This window comes from Heterodontus francisci, chromosome 44 (assembly GCF_036365525.1).
Source record: "Heterodontus francisci isolate sHetFra1 chromosome 44, sHetFra1.hap1, whole genome shotgun sequence".
NCBI lineage: Eukaryota > Metazoa > Chordata > Chondrichthyes > Heterodontiformes > Heterodontidae > Heterodontus > Heterodontus francisci.
The window spans coordinates 16,494,757-16,519,485 of record NC_090414.1 but is presented as its reverse complement, the minus strand read 5'-3'; the positions used below and the strand labels follow the sequence as shown (position 1 = coordinate 16,519,485).

The window sequence follows — 24,729 nt, the reverse complement described above, 5'->3', positions numbered from 1 at the left end:
CTCTAAGAACTACAGCAAACAGTCTACAGAGTCTATTTAAATAGTCTCTAAGAACTACAGCAAACAGTCTACAGAGTCTGATTAAACAGAGCCTCTAACAACTACAGCAAACAGTCTACAGAGTCTATTTAAACAGAGTCTCTACGAACTCCAGCAAACAGAACTCTTGACCAAAACTACAGCAATGACTCACAAAGAAAAGCAGGCTTATTTCTCCAGCAAAATGCAGTCAGTGGTGGAGAGTTAGATACTGCAAAAGCAATCCTGGTACCTTATGGCAGTGCGATCTCCAGGCGCGATTGACAGGGAAATTACCCAATCAGCTCCATTCTGTCCGTGACATGTGGGATCGCTTTATCCAGCCCTCTGGAATAGGAAGAGAGGAACAGGAGTAGGCCATTCAGCACCACCAAAAATGATAAGGAAATGGGGAAATTCTCACTTGCAATGGGGGGGGAGGCGAATGCCTTATTCCTTTGATCAATCCACTTCCAGTGCTCATTGGCCTTCTGTAGGAAGCCAGCTTTATCGGGGGAATGAAGAGGGGTATCCACTTAAAGATAAATCGCTGCATAGTTGGGGAGAGGGGGTGCAAACATCCTTCTAACCTTTTCAAGCCATTGGCAGCTTTTGTTGGGGCTATCCCGACTCAAACTAAGCCCCATTCACCAATCACTTTCTGTTGACCCTGACTGGGAACTATATCGGCCATTCCTTCACTGTCGCTGGGTTAAAATCCTGGAACTCCCTTCCCAACAGCACTGTGGGTGTCCCTACCCCACACGGACTGCAGCGGTTCAAGAAGGCAGCTCACCACCACCTTCTCAAGGGACAATTAGGGACGGGCAATAAATGCTGGGCCTGGCCAGCGATGCCCACATCCCCCGAACGAATGAAAAAAAAAACGGATGGACAAGAGGGCGGAATTGGAGGAGCGCAGAGATCTCGGAGGGTTGTGGGGGCTGCAGGAGGTTACAGAGATAGGGAGGGAGGTGAGGGCCATGGAGGGATTTGGAAACAGGGGTGAGAATTTTAAAATCGAGGCGTTGCTTAACCGGGAGCCAATGTAGGTCAGCGAGCACAGGGGGGGGGGGGGTGATAGGGCGAACTGGACTTGGGGGTATTCATCATATTGCTGTTTGCGGGATCTTGCTGTGCGCAAATTGGCTTTCTACGTTACAACAGTGACCACACTTTGACAGTCATTGGCTGTAAAGCATTTTGGGGCATGCTGAGGTCATGAAATTTGTTAGTCTTTCCTTGTTAATTGACCAGAAAGGGAATACTACGGACATGCCACATTCTGTAATGTGTCCTAAACTGTAGCCCAAACTCCCACCACCAGTGCAGTGACCGTACAGGTCACAATCTCTCTGACCTTTGAACCCTCAATGTTCGCTGCAGGCACAATGCATACTGTCCCCGGGGACCATACCCTTGGCGCATTAAACAGGGAATCCCTCTTTCTCTCCCTTCCTTGTCTGTCATAATACGTAGCTCATGAGACAGGTGGATGTTTTTGATAACATGCTGTGTTATTTACCTCCACCTCGGCGTTGCCTTTCACGTAAAGGTCCGACGCCAGTGCCGGAGATGGGCGATGTTCCGGAGATTAAAAACTAAACAAGCCTTTCAGAGAGCACAGACTTCTGGCCCGTGGGATCATGGGATAGTACAGCACAAAAGGGGACCATTCGGCCCATCGCGTCTGTGCCGGCTCTTTCGAAGAGCAATCCAGTGAGTCCCACTTCCTCCCCACCCCCCCACCCCGCTCTTTCCCCACACCCCTGCAATTCCTTTCCCCTTCAAGTATTTATCCAACTCCCTTTCGAAGGCTGCTATTGAATCCGTCTCCACCTATCAGACGGCGCGTTCCAAATCCGAACCACTCATTGGGTAAAATAGTTCCTCCTCGTGTCGCCTCTGGTCCTTCAGGCAGTCGGTCGCCCATTTTGTCTCTATTTCTTCAACAAGGATTGACAATATTTGTGAACAGGGTTCCTTTCGGACTATGATACGGCAAATTAATTTCGAGGCGATAACAAAAGCCCCCATCTATGTTGCGCCAAACAGCATCGGATTCTTCAACGTGGAGGCCAAGTTGTGTGTCAATGACTCAGCGTGACAACTGGTACAGAAGATAAGAAAAACAGAACCGAGGAAAGGGGAACTCGCCGACAAAGCGATAAGGTCTCCCAAACTCGTCCGATTAAGTATCTGAAGTGGCGCCAAGGTTTTTGGGCTGGTTTTCCCGTTTGGGGCCAGGGTTTGGCCCCCCGCACCCGTGTCGGGAACAGCCTCCCGCCATGATTTTTGGCCGGGCTGGCCAACTGGTGGCCAGAGGGCACGCCCCGCCGCCCAGCGAGACCAACAGGCGGCCCTCCAGCGATGCCGCACGGGCAGCCCCGTGCCCTCCGAGGCGGCAGCTGCCGATGCCGAATGGCCTCCCGCCGTATTGTATCACCCGATGATGCCAGTCTGAATCTTAGTTACGAGGAATGGCGGGAGTACCCTCAAATTTAAAAATGAGGGTGAAATGAATGGTCGGGGGAAACTAATAAAGAATCAAAATCCGCCCATAAAATAGCTGGGCCGCAACCTGGAGGCAGGAAAATGTACAACAGCAAGGGATAAGGGAATGTGGCGTGTCCCAGGAACCAAAATGACGCAAGGGAGAGCTGCATTGCGATAGCGCCTCTCGCGAGCTCGGGCCGTCCAGAGCGCTTTACAGCCAATGAAATACTTCTGAGGTGTTGTAACGTAGGAAAGTCTCTTGAGAAGGGTTCGAACCCACGAACTCCTGAACCAGAGGCAAGAGTGGGACTAACACCCACTCAGCCATGGTTGGCACATTCAGGGTTAAAGCCAGATAAATTGGGGAGATGACCCCCAATCTTGCTCGTGTTCAGGGACAGAAAGGCCTCTGATATCCAACAGTATTGATGCCAAAGGGACAAAGGATGGACCAATTGACCCATTATTGGCTTCCTAATTCAGTCCAGCTGGCTACATTTGTGCCATCAGTTGGTATTTCTCTCTCTCTCTCTCTTGCACGAGTCATGAGTTCAAGCCTTGCCTCCCATAATCCAGGCCTACACTTCCAGTGCAGTACTGAGGGAGTGCTACACTGTCAGAGGTGCGGTCTTTAAGATGGGACATTAAACCGAGGCCCTTCCCCACCCCCCCAACTTCCCTCTCTGGTGGATGTCAAAGACCCCATGGCCACTATTGTGCAGAAAAGGTATTCTCCCCAGTGTCCTGACCAATATTTCACCAACGTCGCTTGCGGGATCTTGCTGTGCACGAACTGGCAGCTGCGTTTCCTGCAGTACAGCAGAGCAGCTAAGCTTCCCAGAGGACGTAGATCGGCTGCGACGCGGACCTGAGGACAGGAAAGGCGCTACATAAACACAGGTTCTTTCATAAAGCTCGTCGTTAGTCTGACCCTCGGCAATCCTGCCATTATCTGAGACCGAGGTGCTCAGACAGGGATTAAAATCAAACAAACGCTGGTTTACGTGGAGAACTCTGAGGGGGAAACCACTGTCACTGCCACAGGAGCATGGAGAAACGACAGATTAAACAAAAAAAATGAGGCAGAAACTGTCGAAATGATGATGCAAATTTGAAAAGTCCCCGAAGAAGTTTTTTTTTTCTCTCTATTTGATTATTTGATAAACATCTTTGTCTTCAACACGCTATTGGTCACTCGACTGAATGGGATGGCAGAGTGCGGTGGAAGGAGGGATACTCAACAAACTATAAAAGATTCGTGAGTTTCCCCCACTCCATCAAAGCTGCTGAGATCTGACAGGTGAGTGAAGAACACAGGGCAGCATTTATTGCCCATCTCTAATTGCCCTCGAGTAGGTGGTGGTGGTGAGCTGCCTTCTTGAACCGCTGCAGTCCGTGTGGGGTAAGTACACCTACAGTGCTGTTAGGGAGTTCCAGGATTTTGACCCAGCGACAGTGAAGGAACGGCCGATATAGTTCCAAGTCAGGATGGTGTGTGACTTGGAGGGGAACTTGCAGGTGGTGGTGTTCCCATGTATTTGCTGCCCTTGTCCTTCTAGTTGGTAGAGGTCGCTGGTTTGGAAGGTGCTATCGAAGGAGCCTTGGTGCGTTGCTGCAGTGCATCTTGTAGATGGTACACACTGTTGCCACTGTGCGTCAGTGGTGGAGGGAGTGAATGTTTGTAGATGGGGTGTCAGTCAAGCGGGCTGCTTTGTCCTGGATGGTGTCGAGCTTCTTGAGTATTTTTGGAGCTGCACCCATCCAGGCAAGTGGAGAGTATTCCATCACACTCCTGACTTGTGCCTTGTAGATGGTGGACAGGCTTTGGGGAGTCAGGAGGTGAGTTACTCACCACAGAATTCTGAGCCTCTGACCTGCTCTTGAAGCCACGGTATTTATGTGGCTGGTCCAGTTCAGTTTCTGGTCAATGGTAACCCCCAGAATTTTGATAATTGCCTTTGACAACTGAGCAATTTCAACGTCAAGCACATTACTGTGGGTCTGGAGTCACATGTAGGCCAGACCGGGTAAGGATGGCAGATTTCCTTCCCTGTAGGACATTAGTGAACCAGCCGGGTTTTTACGACAATTGACCACAGTTTCATGGCACCATTACTTAGACTAGCTTTCAATTCCAGAATGTTATTAATTAATTGAATTGATCCCATGGTGGGATTTGAACCGTGTCCCCAGGGGGGAAGCCTGTGTCTCTGGATCACTAGCTCAAAAAGTAGCTCAGTGGGGATCTCTATCTCCCTGTAGCTCAGAAGATCGTGGGTTTGATCCCCACTCCAGTGCGCTCCCAGTTCCAGTACTGGGAGAGTGCTGCACTGTCAGAGGTGCTGTCTTTCAGATGGGGCATAAATGCCCTATTTTTTTAAGATGTTGATTGAGGGCTAAATTCTGGCTCCCCAAGACACTGGCTGGAATCTGGAACGCACTGCCTGAGGGGCTGGTAGAGGCAGGAACCCTCACAACATTTAAGAAGTATTTAGATGAGCACTTGAAATGCCATAGCAGACAAGGCTACGGGCCAAGTGCTGGAAAATGGGATTAGAACAGACACGATGGGCCGAAGGGCCTGTTTCTGTGCTGTATATCTCTATGACTCTAACTGAAGCAATAGGTTTGTTGCATCTGAGGCCCCTTCTCAGGTTAAAAAGACATCCCCTGTTTCCTCTTCCCACTCCAGGTTTTTCTCTTGCGCTACTTGGATGCGGGAACCGCCCGGACCCCCTCGTACGATGTTTAGACTCGCTGTAATCGGCCTCGCTTTCACCTGCGGCCTGCTGCAGTCTGAGGCCACTCCCCAAGGAGATGACCTTGAAACCGAGGACGCAGACAGAGTAAGTATTCCTACTGACATGCTGGGAAACTCGGCAGTGAGGAAGGGCGCTAAACGGGCCTTGAATTATGGGCAGGAAAGCACCTTTGAATGTCCTCATGGGTGGCTGTAATTGGAAGTGCAGCAGGGAGCTCCTCCCTGGTGCCTTGGCCAAATATTTAGGCCGCATTTAGTGACGCCACAAGTCCAGGAATGGAGGTGATTGGCTAATGCCTCCACCAATCACACCCGGAGAGCGCACCGATATAAGGGGCAGGGATTGGTTTTACGGATCTACTTTATTACAATCCTCCCCTGAGGGGATTTGGCCGTAACTTTACATTTGTTTCTGAACAAAGTAAGGGACAGGGATGATTCCTTCATTAACTGTTATCCTATTCCATTTCCCTGAATCCCAGCTATTGTCCCAGTTTAAGGAGTTTAAAGTGACATACAACAAGCACTACGACAAGGTGGAAGGTAAGAGATCATCTACTCTATTCTGTCATTCCCCCACCCCCCACTCTCCACTTGCCCCGCCCCCCCCCCCCCCAACTTTCCACAATTTGCTCAGGAAGATCCCAGTTTAATCCCAGTCTCGTGCTGAATCGGCCAATCTCGGGCCGGCGGGAGGACGGCACAGCCAGCGGTTTCATGGAGCCTGGGATGAGGGACTGGGAAAATCACCCAGTGTTTCCCTCATTCCTGACCCCTGCTGACCTCACCAGTCTCAACATTTGCGGGGGGTGGCGGGGGGTGGGGAAGGCCAAGACGAGTGAAAGTGGGGAGGGGGGGTGCACTCCGTTCGTACTCTTGCTTAAATGTCAAATCGGGCCACCCCTAGCACCCCCCCCCACCCCGACTCTTACATGTTTGTTTTTTCTCTCTTGAATTTTGCTCGGCTGAAGAGGAGAAAAGGTTCCGGATCTTTGCGGAGAATCTCCAGAAAGCTAAAAAGATGCAGGACCAAGACAGAGGGTCTGCAGAGTACGGGATCACCAAATTCAGCGACATGTCAGGTAATGAACACTTGGCGGGATCTGGTGGAGGTTTCTCAGCCGTGCTGAGGCCCACTGACCGAGATAGGCCAAAGCCTGGTCACTGGTCAGTGAGAAGAGGCCTGGCCAAACCCTGTGCCCCACAGTGGGCCCCCCCACCCGGGCCCCCCACCCCCGAAGCCTCAACCGCCCCCAACGAGCAACACACTGCCCGCACCCCTAACCGACCTCCCCCTTGCCGTCCCTGGCCTTGCCGCCGATGGCTGGGTGCAGTCCCAGCAGGGGCCACTGCTCCCAGTGGCGCTGCTGGCACCAAAAGCTGCTGGCTCGCTGATTGGCCAGCAGCTCCCTTGGGCGGGGCTTCCTGCCTCAAGACCAATTAAAGGGCCTGAGGACCGAATAATCCCCGCCTGGCTCCTCTTTTCTAAGCCTCTTTAGTTTAATCGATGGCCGATTGATTTACGATAGAAACGTTTTTTCCAGCAAAGGCTGGGATTCTGTCCCCTTGACGGAAGGTCACTGGTGATTGTCCCAATTCCGGGGAACTGTCCCATAGTCTGAAGCTGTTGCCTATCTGGAGAGGACAGTGAAAATCGCACAGTGTGAAAGCCATTTCCTGCAGTAAGATAAAATCCCACACCGGTTTTTTTTTAAAAAACAAGACGTGCATTTATATATCGTCTTCCACAACCTCAGCAAGTCCCGAAGCTTTGATGTAAGAAACGCAGCAGCCAATTTGTGCACAGCAAGATCCCACAAACAGTGATAATGACCCAGACATCTGTTTTTTTTCAAAGTGAGGTTGGTTGAGGGTTAAATATTGGCCCCAGGACACCAGGGAGAACTCCCCGCCACCCCCCAGTTCTTCTTCCAATAGTGGCCGTGGGGTCTTTTACATCCACCCGAGAGGGCGGACGGGGGCCTTGGTTAAACACCTTATCTGAAAGGTGACCAGCTCCGGCGGTGCGGCACTCCCTCTACTCTGGCACCCGGAGTGCCGGCAGGGATGAGGGCTCAATTCTCCGGAGTGGGACTCAATCCCCACAGCTTTGTAATAAAGGCCAACATTCCATTTGCCTTCCTAATCACTTGCTGTACCTGCATACTAATCTTTTATGATTCATGTACCAGACCACTCAGATCCCTCTATACCACCGAGTTCTCTCTCCATTTAAATAATATACAGATTTTCTATTCTTCCTGTCAAAGGGGACAAGTTCACACTTTCCCACATTACACTCCATCTGCCAAATTTTTGCCCACTCACTTAATCTACCTCTCTCCTTTTGTAGACTCTTTACCTCCTCTCGACAACTTACTTTCCTTCCTATCTTGGTGTCATCAGCAAATTTGGCAACCATACATTCACTCCCTTCATCCAAGCCATTGATATAAATTGTAAACAGTTGAGGTCCCAGCACTGCTCCCTGTGACGCTCCACTAGTCACAGCATGCCAACCGGAAAAAGGCCCATTTATCCCTAATCTCTGCTTGCTGTTAGCTGACCAGTCCTTTATGCATGCTAATATGTTACCCCCTACACCATGAGCTCTTATTTTGTGTAGTAACCTTTGATTTACCACTATATTAAAAGACTTTTGGAAATCCAAGTATACTACATCTACAGGTTCCCCTTTATCCCACCTTGTTTGCCACTTCCTCAAAGAACTCTAATAAAAAGTTCAAATACGATTTCCCTTTCACAAAACCATGTTGGCTCTGCCTGATTGCATTATGATTTGCTAAATGGCCTGCTATTACCTCCTTAATAATGGATTCTAGCATTTTCCCTATGACAGATGTTAGGCTAACTGGTCTATAGTTTCTTGCTTTCTGTCTCCCTCCTTTCTTGAAATGAGGAGTTACATTCACTATTTTTCAATCCGCTGGGACATATAGCACAGGAGGAGGCCATTCAGCCCATTGTCTCTCTGCTGGCCCTTTGAAAGAGCTCTCCAATTAGTCTTACTCCCCTGCTCTTTCCCCACAGCACTAAAAATTCCTCAAGTATTTACCCAATTCCCCTTTTTGAAAGTTACTATTGAATCTGCTTCCATCGCCCTTTCAGGCAGCACGTTCCAGATCACAACAACTGGCCGCTTACAAAGAAATTCTCCTCATCTCCCCCCTCTGGTTATTTTGCTGATTGTCTGAAATCTGTGTCCCTCTGGTTACTGACTCTCCTGCCACTGGAAGCAGTTTCTCCTCATGCACCCAATCAAAACCCCTCATGATTTTGAACGCCTCGATTAAATCTCCTCTTAACCGTCTCTGCTCTGAGGAGAACAATCCCAGCTTCTCTCAGTCTCTCCACATTAACTGAAGTCTCCCATGTACAGCTTTGCTTCTGACCAGCCATTGAGTTATAGAGCTTACTCCTGACTAACACAATAACGTGACTGTAGATCAGTTGAACTGTTTCCTAAATTGCTGTCGCTTTTCCCAGATGAAGAATTTGATGCATTTTACCTCAACCCGGAGATCAGCGAAAACAACTCCACCTGGCCAATGGAGGCCTACTTGTCAGCAGAGACTAAGCGGTTGGAAAACTTAACTGCTCCCTGTAGTTTTGATTGGCGGCAAAGAGGAGCAGTGACCTACGTTAGAAATCAGGTATAAGCAACAATTAAGATCTGAATATGTTTTTCCATTGAAGGGTAGGTCCAGTTACCAAGAGGGAGTGGAGTCCCACAAAGGAGATGTTTCTGATAGGGGATTGGTGTTGAGTTCATCAAATACTCCCAGGACAGGTACAGCACGGGGCTGGATACAGAGTAAAGCTCCCTCTACACTGTCCCCCATCAAATACTCCCAGGACAGGTACAGCACGGGGCTGGATACGGAGTAAAGCTCCCTCTACACTGTCCCCATCAAATACTCCCAGGACAGGTACAGCACGGGGGTTAGATACAGAGTAAAGCTCCCTCTACACTGTCCCCATCAAACACTCCCAGGACAGGTACAGCACGGGGGTTAGATACAGAGTAAAGCTCCCTCTACACTGTCCCCATCAAATACTCCCAGGACAGGTACAGCACGGGGGTTAGATACAGAGTAAAGCTCCCTCTACACTGTCCCCATCAAACACTCCCAGGACAGGTACAGCACGGGGCTGGATACAGAGTAAAGCTCCCTCTACACTGTCCCTATCAAACAATCCCTCCTCTCTTGTTCCATATTCCACCCGAGTTGTTTTGCGATCTGTAGGAATAATTGACAATTCTGTTGACAATTTCTGCCAGATTAGGGGATCAGTTCTCCTCTGGGACCCATGAGTAATACTGCCCCAGTCTCCAATAACGAATGTTGCATTCATATAGCGCCTTTGAATTAGTGAAATGTTCGAAGGTGATGAACAGGAGCGGTCTATCAGCAAAATCTGACACCTGAGCCACACAAGGAGATATTCGGGACAGGTGACCAACAGCTCGGTCAAAGAGGTCGGATTTTAAGGAGCGTCTTAAAGGAGGAGAGAGAAAGAGGCGGAGAGGTTTCGGAAGGGAAGTCCTGAGCTTAGGGCCCCAGGAAGCTGAAGGCACGGCCACCAATGGTGGAGCGATGGGCAAAAGGCAGAGCGCTGGGGAAGGGGCAGAGATCTCGGAGGGATGTAGGGCTAACGGGGGAGGACGGTGTTCATAGAGATGGACGGTGTGTGGGGGGGGGGGGGGTGTGAGGAGGTGGGGGGGGAAAGTGTTGTAGAGGTGGGGGGGCGTCACAGAGGTTGTGGGGGTCGTGGGAATGAGGGCGAGCCGGTCCTCCGGCAGCTAAACCGCTAATGTGCTCTCTCGTTGATCTGCAGAAAAGGTGTGGATCATGCTGGGCGTTTGCAACCATTGCCAACATTGAGTCCATGTGGTATATCAGGAGAAAGAAGCTCATAGTTTTGTCAGAGCAAGGTAATACATCACTTTAAATTGGGCTGCCCAGCTGGTTCAGGGGCCATCACCATGACTGGAGTCTGGACAACCTTTTTAATTGATTCCTCTCTCATGCAGAGCTGCTCGATTGTGATTCCTGGGACAGGGCCTGCAAAGGAGGCTACCCTTACACTGCTTTCAACGCCATCATAAGCTTAGGTAAGGAAATCAGGGGCAGAAAGAGAAATGAAGGGAGGGAGCGGAAGATTGGGTGGCGAGAGAGAGAGAAAGAAAGACAGATTGGAAAAGTTAGAAAAAAGAAACGCAAAATTTTAAACGTTTTTTTAAAAAAAAAAGGTCGTTCAGCTGAGACTCCGCAGTTTAAATTGTTCCCTTTCTGGGCCAGAGAGGTTGAGTGGCAGTGCAGGAAGATAATTCTCCACATTAGAAGTCTCCTTACGCTGTTAAGTACCAGACCTAGCTTCACAGGTCATTATTAATGCCACAATGATCGCTGCCATTGGCCCAGCAGATTCTGGTCACTTGGCCGCCTTGTTATATTCATTCCGGACATTTGAGCAAGACCAGCATTTATTGCTATTGGGAAGGTGGTGGACAACAACAAATTTCATTTATATAGCGCCTTTTAACGTAGTAATACATCCCAGGCGCTTCACAGGAGTAGTATAAAGCTAAATTTGACCCCGAGCCACTTAATTAGGGTCAGGCGACCAAAAGCTCGGTCAAGGAGGTCGGTTTTAAGGAGCGTCTTAAAGGAGGAGAGAGAGAGAGAGAGAGGCGGAGAGAGAGAGAGAGAGAGGCGGAGAGAGAGAGAGAGAGGCGGAGAGAGAGAGAGAGAGAGAGGCGGAGAGAGAGAGAGAGAGAGGCGGAGAGGTTCAGGGAGGGAATTCCAGAGCTTAGGGCCCCCAGGCAGCTGAAGGCCCGGCCGCCAAGGGCGGAGCGATGGGAATCGGGGGATGGACAAGAGGGTGGAAATGGAGGAGCCGAGAGATCTCGGAGGGTTGTGGGGAGTGGTGGGTGGGGGGGGGGGTGTTGGGGGTTACAGAGATAGGGAGAGGGGGCCATGGAGGGAGTTTTACACTAACCAATATGTCATTGAAGCATATCCTCCCTTACAGCAATGTGTGTTCTTGGTATTAACAGGGGGAGTAATGCGTCAAGTGGACTACAGGTATAAAGCCTTAAAGGGTTCCTGCACCTTCAGACGTTCAAGGGCTGTTGTTAAAATTACGACCTATCATAACATCCGCTCGCATGAAGTGGGTGAGTTTCCGTTCCCGTGCCGATTCCAACACGGGTCAGCGTTTGAGCAGGAGGGGAGACGCGAACACCCAGCCTGCCCGTCACCCTCACCCCCGACGCAGCGACACTTTCCCCCGCCTCACCCCCATTCACAAACTGAGGAGAAGCCGCGAGCGATGACCTGCGCTTCTCGAGGCGCACAACCTCACGATGGCCGCCCCTCCCTCCACAGCCTGCAATGAGATGACGAGCAGTTCCTCTGTTTGTATGTGTTACCTGGGGCTCTAATATTCATCTCCCTCTCTTTTTCAGAAATGAAAGCGTGGGTCGCTCAAAAAGGCCCAATCATCATTCAGATGAACGCTGCAGCCATGAAGGTAACACTCTGTTCATTCCTCCCCGTTCCTTACGTCATGCATGAGCTCCAGCACAACCCCCTCCCCCCGGACCCCCGGCTGCACCAGCGACACGCCGCCATTAACCGGGCACATCGGCCACTAAGTAGGCCGGGCCGGAGGCTGCTTCTACCTCTCGGGCCTGCTGACGTCAACCGGGAGCAATCCTGAATTGGTAGGCCCGAGGCCCACAGCTGGGCCTCAAGGCCCCTCATTTTACGCCAGGCCGGCCAGCTGCAGCAGCCTGCTGGGCTTGGCCGGAGAAGAGGAGCTCCCGTTTTGCACTGGTGTGGGCGGAAAGGAGGGGCCGCCCGTGGTTGGCAGGGGTGGGGACCCCAGTTGGGAGTGAGGCCAAGAGAGAACGGCGGGGTTGGTGGGGGAGGGGGAGAGCAGAGTGAATCGTAAGTCAGTCGAGGATACAGAGGGGTGCCAGCAGTAGTAATGGAGATAGCTACAAAGCTATGTGCACGTATTGGAAGGAGGTAAGAAGGGAAGGGACACGGGAACAGGCGGAGGCCATTCAGCCCCTCGAGCCGGTTCTAACATTCAATGAGATCATAGTTGATTTGTGACCTAACTCCATTTACTCACCTTTAACAAATATCCCTTAATACCTCTGGTTAACAACAATCTACCAATCTCCGATTTAACATTTACAATTGATCCAGCATCGATTGCCGTTTGTGGAAGAGAGTTCCAAACTTCTACCACCCTTTGTGTGTGGAAGTGTTTCCTCATTTCACTCCTGAAAGGTCTGGCTCTCATTTTTAGACTCTGCCCCCTCGTCCTGGACTCCCCCAACCAGCGGAAATCGTTTCTCACCATCGACCCTATCAGTTCCCCTTAATATCTTGGAATCTTTGATCAGATCACCTGCTAACCTTCTAAATTTCAGGGAATACAAGCCTAGTTGGTGTCATCTCTCCTCGTAATTTGACCCTTGGAGTCCAGGTATCATTCTGGTCAATCTACACTGCACTCTCTCCAAGGCCAATATATCCTTGCTAAGGTGTGGTGCCCAGAACTGATGCCCACAGATTCCCATGAGCGAGTACAATGGACAAGGAATGCACAGATACATTGAAGGGAGGTTGGCCAGGGGTAGGTGACATGGTGAGATCGTTGGCATCAAGACCAGAGGATGCAATTGATCATATCTATATTCTGCCTAGTCTTGCTGAGACTGGCACAGCCATTGGTGACCTCCCTACAATGGGTCTTCTGCAACATGAGTTCTTACCCATGGATGAAGGGGTGATGTTCAGTCCTTGATAAGCAAAGGGTTTTAACCAGAGGTCTCAGAGTTTCCTCATCTGAGATAAAGCACGAATGACAACATCCCATCATTCTTGCACTTCAGGTGGAAGGCTGTAATGACAATGTCCATGAGAAACACAACTGAAGCTGATCTAATCCATCCTTTGGTTTTCTTTAGGGTTACAAGAGAGGTATAGCCAGGCCTTTCTCATGTTACTGCAGTCCGTGGAAGCTGAATCATGTGGTACTGATTGTAGGATACGGTGTTTGTAAGTGTTGTTTACTAATCCCCTAACTCAACGAATAGGCAAGAGCGGGGGGGGGGGGGGTGGCGGGGGGGCTGCAATCACAGCAATTGAGCAATTTGGTGTTTTCTGACTGGGGTTTGACTCCGCATCCCTTCTCTGCTCATTTCTCAAGAGGGCTGGGAAGGAAGGGGTGATGAAAACCCAAGCCCCGATCCCAGGATCCGAGGTGAGGCCAGCAAGGAGCAGCAACGGCGCCTGCCCTGTGTCAGCCACTGGAGAGAGACGGGTACTCTCTTTCTTCGCAAACGGCATCCTCATCGTTGCTTGTCACTGACAGAAAGTCGACTCATGTTGACACGAATGTGCACAGAAAGCCCCCACAAAACAACGCTGCGATAATAATGATCTCACCTGCTTTTTACTGATGTTGGTGGAGGGATAAATATTGGCCCCAGGACACAGGGAAAATTACCCACCCACCGCACCCCGGCTCTTCTTCCAATAGTGGCCGTGGGATATTTTACATCCACCTGAGAGGGCAGATGGGGTTTAAAGTCTCATCCGAAAGATGGCATCTCTGACAGTGCAGCACTCTCTCAGTACTGACCCTCCGACAGTGTTGCACGCCCTCAGTACTGACCCTCCGACAGTGCAGCACTCCCTCAGTACAGACCCTCCGACAGTGCAGCACTCCCTCAGTACTGACCCAACGACAGTGCAGCACTCCCTCAGTACTGACCCAACGACAGTGCAGCACTCCCTCAGTACTGACCCAACGACAGTGTTGCACGCCCTCAGTACTGACCTTCCGACAGTGCAGCACTCTCTCAGTACTGACCCTCCGACAGTGCAGCACTCCCTCAGTACTGACCCTCCGACAGTGCAGCACTTCCTCAGTACTGACCCAACGACAGTGCAGCACTCCCTCAGTACTGACCCTCCGACAGTGCAGCACTTCCTCAGTACTGACCCAACGACAGTGCAGCACTCCCTCAGTACTGACCCTCCGACAGTGCAGCAATCCCTCAGTACTGACCCTCCGACAGTGCAGCACTCCCTCAGTACTGACCCTCCGACAGTGCAGCACTCCCTCAGTACTGACCCTCCGACAGTGCAGCACTCTCTCAGTACTGACGCTCTGACAGTGCAGCACTCCCTCAGTACTGCCCCTCCGACAGTGCAGCAGGCTCTCAGTACTGACTCTCCGACAGTACAGCACTCCCTCAGTACTGACCCTCCGACAGTGCAGCACTCCCTCAGTACTGACCCTCCGACAGTGCAGCACTCCCTCAGTACTGACCCTCCGACAGTGCAGCACTCTCTCAGTACTGACCCTCTGACAGTGTAGCACTCCCTCAGTACTGACCCTCCGACAGTGCAGCACTCTCTCAGTATTGAACCTCTGACAGTGCAGCACTCTCTCAGTACTGACCCTCCGACAGTGCAGCACTCCCTCAGTACTGACCCTCCGACAGTGCAGCACTCCCTCAGTAGTGACCCTCCGACAGTGCAGCACTCCCTCAGTACTGACCCTCCAACAATGCAGCACTCCCTCAGTACTGACCCTCCGACAGTGCAGCGCTCCCTCAGTACTGATCCTCCGACAGTGCAGCACTCCCTCGGTACTGACCCTCTGACAATGCAGCACTCCCTCAGTACTGACTCTGCGACAGTGCAGCACTCCCTCAGTACTGACTCTGCGACAGTGCAGCACTCCCTCAGTACTGACGCTCCAAAAGTGCAGCACTCTCTCAGTACTGACCCTCTGACAGTGCAGCACTCCCTCAGTTCTGACCCTCTGACAGTGCAGCACTCCCTCAGTACTGACCCTCCGACAGTGCAGCACTCTCTCAGTACTGACCCTCCGACAGTGCAGCACTCCCTCAGTACTGACCCTCCGACAGTGCAGCACTCCCTCAGTACTGACCCTCCGACAGTGCAGCACTCCCTCAGTACTGACCCTCCGACAATGCAGCACTCCCTCAGTACTGACCCTCCGACAGTGCAGCGCTCCCTCAGTACTGATCCTCCGACAGTGCAGCACTCCCTCAGTACTGACCCTCCGACAGTGCAGCACTCCCTCAGTACTGACCCTCCGACAGTGCAGCACTCCCTCAGTACTGACCCTCCGACAGTGCAGCACTCCCTCAGTACTGACCCTCCGACAGTGCAGCGCTCCCTCAGTACTGATCCTCCGACAGTGCAGCACTCCCTCGGTACTGACCCTCTGACAATGCAGCACTCCCTCAGTACTGACTCTGCGACAGTGCAGCACTCCCTCAGTACTGACTCTGCGACAGTGCGGCACTCCCTCAGTACTGACCTTCCAACAGTGCAGCACTCCCTCAGCACTGACCCTCCGACAGTGCAGCACTCCCTCAGTACTGACCCTCCGACAGTGCAGCACTCCCTCAGTACTGACCCTCCAAAAGTGCAGCACTCCCTCAGTACTGCCCCTCTGACAGTGCAGCACTCCCTCAGTCCTGACCCTCCGATACTGCAGCACTCCCTCAGTACTGACCTTCCGACAGTGCAGCACTCCCTCAGCACTGACCCTCCGACAGTGCAGCACTCCCTCAGTACTGACCCTCCGACAGTGCAGCACTCCCTCAGTACTGACCCTCCAAAAGTGCAGCACTCCCTCAGTACTGACCCTCTGACAGTGTAGCACTCCCTCAGTACTGACCCTCTGATAGTGCAGCACTCCCTCAGTACTGACCCTCCGACAGTGCAGCACTCCCTCAGTAGTGACCCTCCAAAAGTGCAGCACTCCCTCAGTACTGACCCTCCGACAGTGCAGCACTCCCTCAGTAGTGATCTCCGACAGTGCAGCACTCCCTCAGTACTGACCCTCCGACAGTGCAGCGCTCCCTCAGTACTGATCCTCCGACAGTGCAGCACTCCCTCGGTACTGACCCTCTGACAATGCAGCACTCCCTCAGTACTGACTCTGCGACAGTGCAGCACTCCCTCAGTACTGACTCTGCGACAGTGCGGCACTCCCTCAGTACTGACCCTCCAAAAGTGCAGCACTCCCTCAGTCCTGACCCTCTGACAGTGTAGCACTCCCTCAGTTCTGACCCTCTGATAGTGCAGCACTCCCTCAGTACTGACCCTCTGACAGTGCAGCACTCTCTCAGTACTGACCCTCTGACAGTGCAGCACTCCCTCAGTTCTGACCCTCTGACAGTGCAGCACTCTCTCAGTACTGACCCTCCGACAGTGCAGCACTCTCTCAGTACTGACCGTCCGACAGTGCAGCACTCCCTCAGTACTGACCCTCCGACAGTGCAGCACTCCCTCAGTACTGACCCTCCGACAGTGCAGCACTCCCTCAGTACTGACCCTCCGACAATGCAGCACTCCCTCAGTACTGACCCTCCGACAGTGCAGCACTCCCTCAGTACTGACCCTGTGACAGTGCGGCACTCCCTCAGTACTGACCCTGTGACAGTGCAGCACTCCCTCAGTACTGACCCTCCGACAGTGCAGCACTCCCTCAGTACTGACCCTGTGACAGTGCAGCACTCCCTCAGTACTGACCCTGTGACAGTGCAGCACTCTCTCAGTACTGACCCTGTGACACTGCAGCACTCTCTCAGTACTGACCCTGTGACAGTGCAGCACTCCCTCAGTACTGCCCTGCTATCCGTCCTGCGTGGGAAAGCCAGTCCCAGCCAAGTGCTCTGTGAATAATTCTCTGCCATTTTTCATACTCTTCCTTGGTGAATTTCAAAGGTCAGCCACAGTGCAGAGGCAAAGTGTTCCACCAATAGGAAGGCCTTCCACGCAACCTCAGAACTTGTATCTATCGCACCTTCCACAACCACGGGACGTCCCAAAGCGCTTTCCAGCCAATGACGCCTTTCTTTTGACATCTTGCTCCTGTTGTGATGCACGAAACATGGCAGCCCGTTCGCAAGATAAAAAACTCGTGCTATTTTCCCCTTCTGCTCCTTTGAAGCAAAATTGAGGGATGACTCTCCATTCGGGGCGTTACAGGAATGACAGTGGGCAATAAATCTCCTTCCCTCAAATCTAAATTGATCGCTTTTGCCCAGACGTTGAAGTCACAATTTGCCTCACCCTTCCCATTTAATATTTTAAATATTGCAATGGGGCAAAGCTTTCTCTAATCCTTCCTACCCCCATCTCCAGCCCTCCCACTGCATGGTCCAGTGATCTCCTGAGGGCTGGTGAATCGAACTGGGCACAACAGCACAAGGCTGCTCTCTGACCTCATGGGGCAGCCCAGCCTTCTCGTCCCCTTGCCCACACAGGATTGCTCTGTTAAATCGTTCAGGAATTAAACTTTGACCCCGGTGAAATGTTCCCAAGTGGCACTGGTCTCCGGGAAGACTATTTCATCGGCTCGACAGCCAGGAACAGAAACGAGGTCTCGTCCACTGACTGTGTGTTCCTCTCTCATTCGTTACAGCGCGAGGCCTACCGTACTGGATCATCAAGAACAGCTGGGGCGCCAACTGGGGAGAGAAGGTTAGTGGTTTCCATTGGCACATAGGTCGGAGGAGGAGGCCATTCAGCCCCTCGAACCACTCAGTTCGCTCATACTCGATCTGTATCTTAACTCCCATCTCCCCACCTTGGTTCCGTAACCCTTGCGTGCAGGCGAGAGAACTACCACCTGCAAAGTATCCATGGACCCCTGAGTGATGACTCTGGGGGTGCTAAAGGGATCTCCTGTTGGCGCCTAGAATCGAATCGCACAAAGGGAGGCCATTCAGCCCTTGGTGCCTGTGTCAGCTCTTTGAGACACCTCTCCAATTAGTCCCACTTTATCTTCCTCCCTGCCATCCTGGGAAATTTCATCAGTCCCGTGGATTGTAGAGGACCGTTCTGGTTTCCCAGGAGCCTGCCAGAGATTGTCCTCTCCGTGGTAGGGTGGGACACAAAGCAGCAGTCGATCCGTCGGGAGAGCGGGATCCTTTACCACTGACCTAGGTGTGACCTCAGTGGAGGGAGCATGTTTGGTCAAGTGGACACTATTAACGACCCCGCAGATCTTTGGGAACCTCACCAATTGAATCCCCAATCACAGGGGTAAATGGGAAAGGGATTGATCGACTGGAATTCTGTCAATGGGAGTAAGACTGCAGTGCTCTCTCTCTCTCTCTCTATTTATATTACATGAAGATATCATTCCCCATTCCCAGAAAACTCCATTTCTAGTGGACGGGAGTAGTGGTCACCCAAGTCACTTTATCCGCTCTCCTTTATTGTCAACAGGGATACTTCCGTATCTACCGAGGAGAGAATTCATGTGGATTGAACAGGTTTCCCTGCTCTTCCTTCGTTGGTTAAAAGAGTTGAGGAAGGCACGATGAAACGCTGGCAAGAGCTGAGCTATTCAACTACGTGCAGCGTTCCGAAGTTTAGCATTCGCATTTGCAGCTTAACGCACCTTCTGTACACCAAGGGGACTTCTGCGACACGAGATCTCGCCAAAGCACCTCGCAAAGCCAGTGTTGTGTTGTTGCCCGATCAGCTAAGTGTGAGATGTTACACCGGTATTAGGCAGAGTCTGACCAGCAGATTAGTGTACTCATCGCAAAGCTTACTGCAAAGTTACTGATCCAAACAGCAATTGGTTCCAAGCGGGAAAGCCAGATATCTTGACCAACAATAGAGGTTTTCAGCTTTGGGAGTTAACTTGTACTACTAACCGCCAAACCAGCAATAAGTGGGAAAGAAATTGGTCCATTGGAATTCTGGTTAGTGGGAAGGGACTGGTTCATTGGAATTCTGGCCATTGGGAAGGGACTGGTTCATTGGAATTCTGGCCATTGGGAAGGGACTGGTTTCTTGGAATTCTGGCCAATGGGAAGGGACTGGTTCATTGGAATTCTGGCCAATGGGAAGGGACTGGTTCATTGGAATTCTGGCCAATGGGAAGGGACTGGTTCATTGGAATTCTGGCCATTGGGAAGGGACTGGTTTCTTGGAATTCTGGCCAATGGGAAGGGACTGGTTCATTGGAATTCTGGCCATTGGGAAGGGACTGGTTCATTGGAATTCTGGCCAATGGGAAGGGACTGGTTCATTGGAATTCTGGCCAATGGGAAGGGACTGGTTCATTGGAATTCTGGCCATTGGGAAGGGACTGGTTTCTTGGAATTCTGGCCAATGGGAAGGGACTGGTTCATTGGAATTCTGGCCAATGGGAAGGGACTGGTTCATTGGAATTCTGGCCAATGGGAAGGGACTGGTTCATTGGAATTCTGGCCAATGGGAAGGGACTGGTTCATTGGAATTGTATCGAATGGGAAGGGACTGGTTCATTGTAATTGCTGTTATCTAATTTGGCGTGACTGTACTTGGCTCTCAGCTTCTGCAACAGCTTAATAAAGCAATGAGCATCAAAGTGACTGGAGTTATTTTGTGATCACCATCTCCAGGGGGCCCAGTCAGCTAATGGCCCCATCCATTGACGTGCCGCGTTTGAGAAATGGGAGAACGAAACAAACTGAAATGAATTCCCCGGGATCTGAAACTCCAGGTACCTGGGACGGAGTTGCAGGCTGGGATCTCATTGAGGTGATACAGAGCAGGACTCCGGGTCACTCACTGGAGAGGTCAATAATCCCACTCTGTGTCCCAGATGTGGGAGGAGGCTCATAGGGGGCATAAACACCATCATGGAGCAGATGGGCGGAATGGCCTGTTTCTGTACCGTCTCTCCTATGTAATTCCACATTTTAAATACTAGCAAGGCTGGGTTTTGGTCCTAACGCTGTGGGTTTTCCCAACTCCAAAGTGTCCTTTTCCTTTTCCCCGTTATTCCACCCTGAGCTCGGAAAAGGTTGCCTGCTTCTGTGCTATGAATGCTGTGTAATTCTATGTAACCCAGTGCAGCAAAGGTCCCAAAGGAGGGAAATCCCGCTGGGAATGACTTCCTTTTCCGAGACACAATTCCGGAAGCTTAGGAAGGGCCCAGTATGAAGGGCATTCCGTTGCTTTCAGCAGACTGGCTTCAGCTGGGTGGACCTGATGGAATTCCTGGGAAGTTCAGGAAGTGCCTACACCCCAATCTCTTGTCATACATATCGCATAGAAGGCCAGGGGCAGAGGACCCATTATCCTGCACTCCCAACCCCCATCACTCCGATTCCAATTTGGGCCCAGATTTGGATATATTACTCCGAGAATCTAGCAAGAGCACCAGATCCAAAAACCAGCAGAGTTAACACTGGGAATGGCTGGGAATGGAGCAGGAACTGGAGGCTCTGTTCCGTCAGCCTTATCCCTTCTCCAGCTCTGTTCATACTGTGTGGGTGTTAGGGATAGAAATGGCTTGATGATATCAAAAGTAGCTCCACCCTCCAATCTGGCTTCTCGATATGTGTCTCAGTGGCTGAGCATGGGCACTGAACGCAATAAACTATCTCGGTTACGTTCACTACAAGTCAACCGCCGCTTCATCATGTATTATTCTCAGTTCGTGATATAATTTGTACTTCACAATTAGATTCCAGTCTGTAACTCACTCCCGGGTATCTGTTATTCTATATATAAACCACCCGAACCCCTCGATTAGATTCCAGTCTGTAATTCACTCCCGGGTATCTGTTATTCTATATATAAACCACCCGAACCCCTCGATTAGATTCCAGTCTGTAACTCACTCCCGGGTATCTGTTATTCTATATATAAACCACCCGAACCCCTCGATTAGATTCCAGTCTGCAACTCACTCCCGGGTATTTGTTATTCTATATATAAACCACCCGAACCCCTCGATTAGATTCCAGTCTGTAACTCACTCCCGGGTATTTGTTATTCTATATATAAACACCCCGAACCCCTCGATTAGATTCCAGTCTGTAACTCACTCCCGGGTATCTGTTATTCGATATATAAACCACCCTGAACCCCTCGATTAGATTCCAGTCTGTAACTCACTCCCAGGTATCTGTTATTCTATATAGAAACACCCCGAGCCCCTTGATTAGATTCCAGTCTGTAACTCACTCCCGGGTATCTGTTATTCTGTATATAAACACCCCGAACCCCTCGATAGATTCCAGTCTGTAACTCACTCCCGGGTATCTGTTATTCGATATATAAACCACCCCGAACCCCTCGATTAGATTCCAGTCTGTAACTCACTCCCAGGTATCTGTTATTCTATATAGAAACACCCCGAGCCCCTTGATTAGATTCCAGTCTGTAACTCACTCCCGGGTATCTGTTATTCGATATATAAACCACCCTGAACCCCTCGATTAGATTCCAGTCTGTAACTCACTCCCGGGTATCTGTTATTCTGTATATAAACACCCCGAACCCCTCGATTAGATTCCAGTCTGTAACTCACTCCCGGGTATCTGTTATTCTGTATATAAACACCCTGAACCCCTCGATTAGATTCCAGTCTGTAACTCACTCCCAGGTATCTGTTATTCCATATAGAAACACCCCGAGCCCCTTGATTAGATTCCAGTCTGTAACTCACTCCCGGGTATCTGTTATTCTGTATATAAACACCCCGAACCCCTCGATTAGATTCCGGTCTGTAATTCACTCCCGGGTATCTGTTATTCTATATATAAACCCCCCGAACCCCTCGATTAGATTCCAGTCTGTAATTCACTCCCGGGTATCTGTTATTCTATATATAAATCACCCGAACCCCTTGATTAGATTCCAGTCTGTAATTCACTCCCGGGTATCTGTTATTCTATATATAAATCACCCGAACCCCTTGATTAGATTCCAGTCTGTAATTCACTCCCGGGTATCTGTTATTCTTTTTATAAACACCCCCGAACCCCTCGATTAGATTCCAGTCTGTAATTCACTCCCGGTTATCTGTTATTCTATATATAAACCACCCGAACCCCTCGATTAGATTCCAGTCTGCAACTCACTCCCGGGTATTTGTTATTCTATATATAAACCACCCGAACCCCTCGATTAGATTCCAGTCTGTAACTCACTCCCGGGTATTTGTTATTCTATATATAAACACCCCGAACCCCTCGATTAGATTCCAGTCTGTAACTCACTCCCGGGTATCTGTTATTCGATATATAAACCACCCTGAACCCCTCGATTAGATTCCAGTCTGTAACTCACTCCCAGGTATCTGTTATTCTATATAGAAACACCCCGAGCCCCTTGATTAGATTCCAGTCTGTAACTCACTCCCGGGTATCTGTTATTCTGTATATAAACACCCCGAACCCCTCGATAGATTCCAGTCTGTAACTCACTCCCGGGTATCTGTTATTCTATATATAAACACCCCCAAACCCTCGATTATATTCCAGTCTGTAACTCACTCCCGGGTATCTGTTATTCTACATAGAAACCCCCCCCCCGAACCCCTCGATTAGATTCCAGTCTATAACTCACTCCCGGGTATCTGTTATTCTATATATAAACCACCCCGAACCCCTCGATTAGATTCCAGTCTGTAACTCACTCCCGGGTATCTGTTATTCTATATATAAACACCCCGAACCCCTCGATTAGATTCCAGTCTGTAACTCACTCCCAGGTATCTGTTATTCTATATATAAACCATCCCGAACCCCTCGATTAGATTCCAGTCTGTAATTCACTCCCGGGTATCTGTTTTTCTATATATAAACTACCCGAACCCCTCAATTAGATTCCAGTCTGTAACTCACTCCCGGGTATCTGTTATTCTATATATAAACCACCCGAACCCCTCGATTAGATTCCAGTCTGTAATTCACTCCCGGGTATCTGTTATTCTATATATAAACCATCCCGAACCCCTCGTTTAGATTCCAGTTTGTAACTCACTCCCGGGTATCTGTTATTCTATATCTAAACCCCCCGAACCCATCGATTAGTTTCCGGTCTGTAACTTACTCCCGGGTATCTGTTATTCTATATATAAACCACCCCGAACCCCTCGATTAGATTCCAGTCTGTAACTCACTCCCGGGTATCTGTTATTCTATATATAATCCACCCAAACCCCTCGATTAGATTCCGGTCTGTAACTCACTCCCGGGTATCTGTTATTCTTTATATAAACCACCCGAACCCCTCGATTAGATTCCAGTCTGTAACTCACTCCCGGGTATCTGTTATTCTATATATACACTCAGTACTGCCTCTCCTACAGTGTCGTGCTCCTTCAGTACTGACCCTCCGACAGTGCAGCACTCCCTTCACTCTGGGAGTTGGGCCTAAATTTTGTGCTGTGTTGAGGGCTTTGAACCAATGGCCTTGACTCAATGGGAAGAGTTTTACAGACTGAGGCACTGCTGCCCTCTCGTGGGGCTTCTGAATTCGCTGCAGCCTCAGAGGAGTCTGCAAGACACAGGCCTCCCGACTTGCTGCTCCATCTGTGGTTATGCCGGATGCTGTAAAGAACAACTTTGCGCTTCAGTGAGGGAGCCTCACAAAAGCATGCATCAGGCCATTGTATCACACAGCACAGGAGGAGGCCATTCAGCCCATGTGCATGTGCTACCTCTTCGAAAGAGTTCTCCAATTAGTTCCACTCCTCCCCCCTGCTCTTTCCCCCATCGCCCTGCAAATTTCTCCTTTTCAAGTATTTCTCCAATTCCCCTTTTTGAAAGTTACTATTGAAACTGCTTCCACCGCCCTTTCAGGCAGCGCGTTCCAGATCACAACAACTGGCTGCGTTAAAAAAACAAATTCTCCTCATCTCCCCCCTCTGGTTCTTTAACCAATCATCTTCAATCTGTGTCCCCCTGGTTAACGACCCTCCTGCCACTGGAAACAGTTTCTCCTGATTTACTCTATCAAAAACCTTCATGATTTTGAACGCCTCGATTAAATCTCCTCTTAACCTTCTCTGCTCTGAGGAGAACAATCCCAGCTTCTCCCAGTCTCTCCACATTAACTGACGTCCCTCATCCCTGCTCCCATTCCGATAAATCTCCTCCGCACCCTTTCCACAGCCTTGAGATCCTTCCTAAAGTGCAGGTCCCAGATTTGGACACAATGCTCCAGTTCAGGTCCAACTCACGGTTTAGTGTAATGTTCTTGCTTTTGTATATCGCAGCCCTAATGCTCTGATGATTTGCCCCCGGCACCTTCAAAGATTTGGAGGAAGATTGTGGATGTGGTCACCCGGACGCCTGTCACACAGTGTCGGAGGTTCAATGATGTCAGAGCAATTTTTCTAATGCACATTCCGCTCGAGTGACAGAGGCTTCACTCACCTCACCTCATCCGCTCTTTCGATGTCATCACCTGGCCAACAGGAACGACTTGCATTTCTATAGCGCCTTTCACAGCCTCGGGACGTCCCGAAGGGTTTCACAGCCAATGAAGTACCTTTTGAAGTGCGGTCTCTGTTGTCATGCAGGAAACACGGCAGCCAACTTGCGCACAGCAAGATCCCAC

At 50.5% G+C, this 24,729-nt stretch overlaps 1 protein-coding gene across 2 annotated transcripts; it reads left to right on the top strand.

The window, feature by feature from the left end:
• The first annotated feature begins 3,752 nt into the window (after nt 1-3,752).
• LOC137355922 (cathepsin F-like) lies at nt 3,753-19,738 on the top strand. Of its 2 annotated transcripts, none has more exons than XM_068021587.1 (12): nt 3,753-3,814; nt 5,207-5,360; nt 5,758-5,818; nt 6,247-6,357; nt 8,783-8,949; nt 10,136-10,232; nt 10,332-10,412; nt 11,358-11,477; nt 11,769-11,833; nt 13,287-13,377; nt 17,795-17,853; nt 18,604-19,738. In XM_068021587.1, the coding sequence occupies exons 2-12, from the start codon at nt 5,229-5,231 to the stop codon at nt 18,676-18,678; spliced, it is 1,059 nt and encodes a 352-aa protein (XP_067877688.1). In that variant the 5' UTR covers nt 3,753-3,814; nt 5,207-5,228; the 3' UTR covers nt 18,679-19,738. The 2 variants fall into 2 exon arrangements, with proteins under 2 accessions (XP_067877688.1, XP_067877687.1); XM_068021586.1 differs by lacking the exon at nt 3,753-3,814 and adding an exon at nt 3,821-3,916.
• Nucleotides 19,739-24,729: the final 4,991 nt, after the last annotated feature.

Coding starts and splice junctions, on each gene's coding strand:
- LOC137355922 (XM_068021587.1), top strand. CDS start 5,229: ATGCGGGAACCGCCCGGACCCCCTCGTACGATGTTTAGACTCGCTGTA. Junction 11,478..11,768: donor CATCCGCTCGCATGAAGTGG/GTGAGTTTCCGT, acceptor TCTCTTTTTCAG/AAATGAAAGCGTGGGTCGCT. Junction 17,854..18,603: donor GCGCCAACTGGGGAGAGAAG/GTTAGTGGTTTC, acceptor TATTGTCAACAG/GGATACTTCCGTATCTACCG.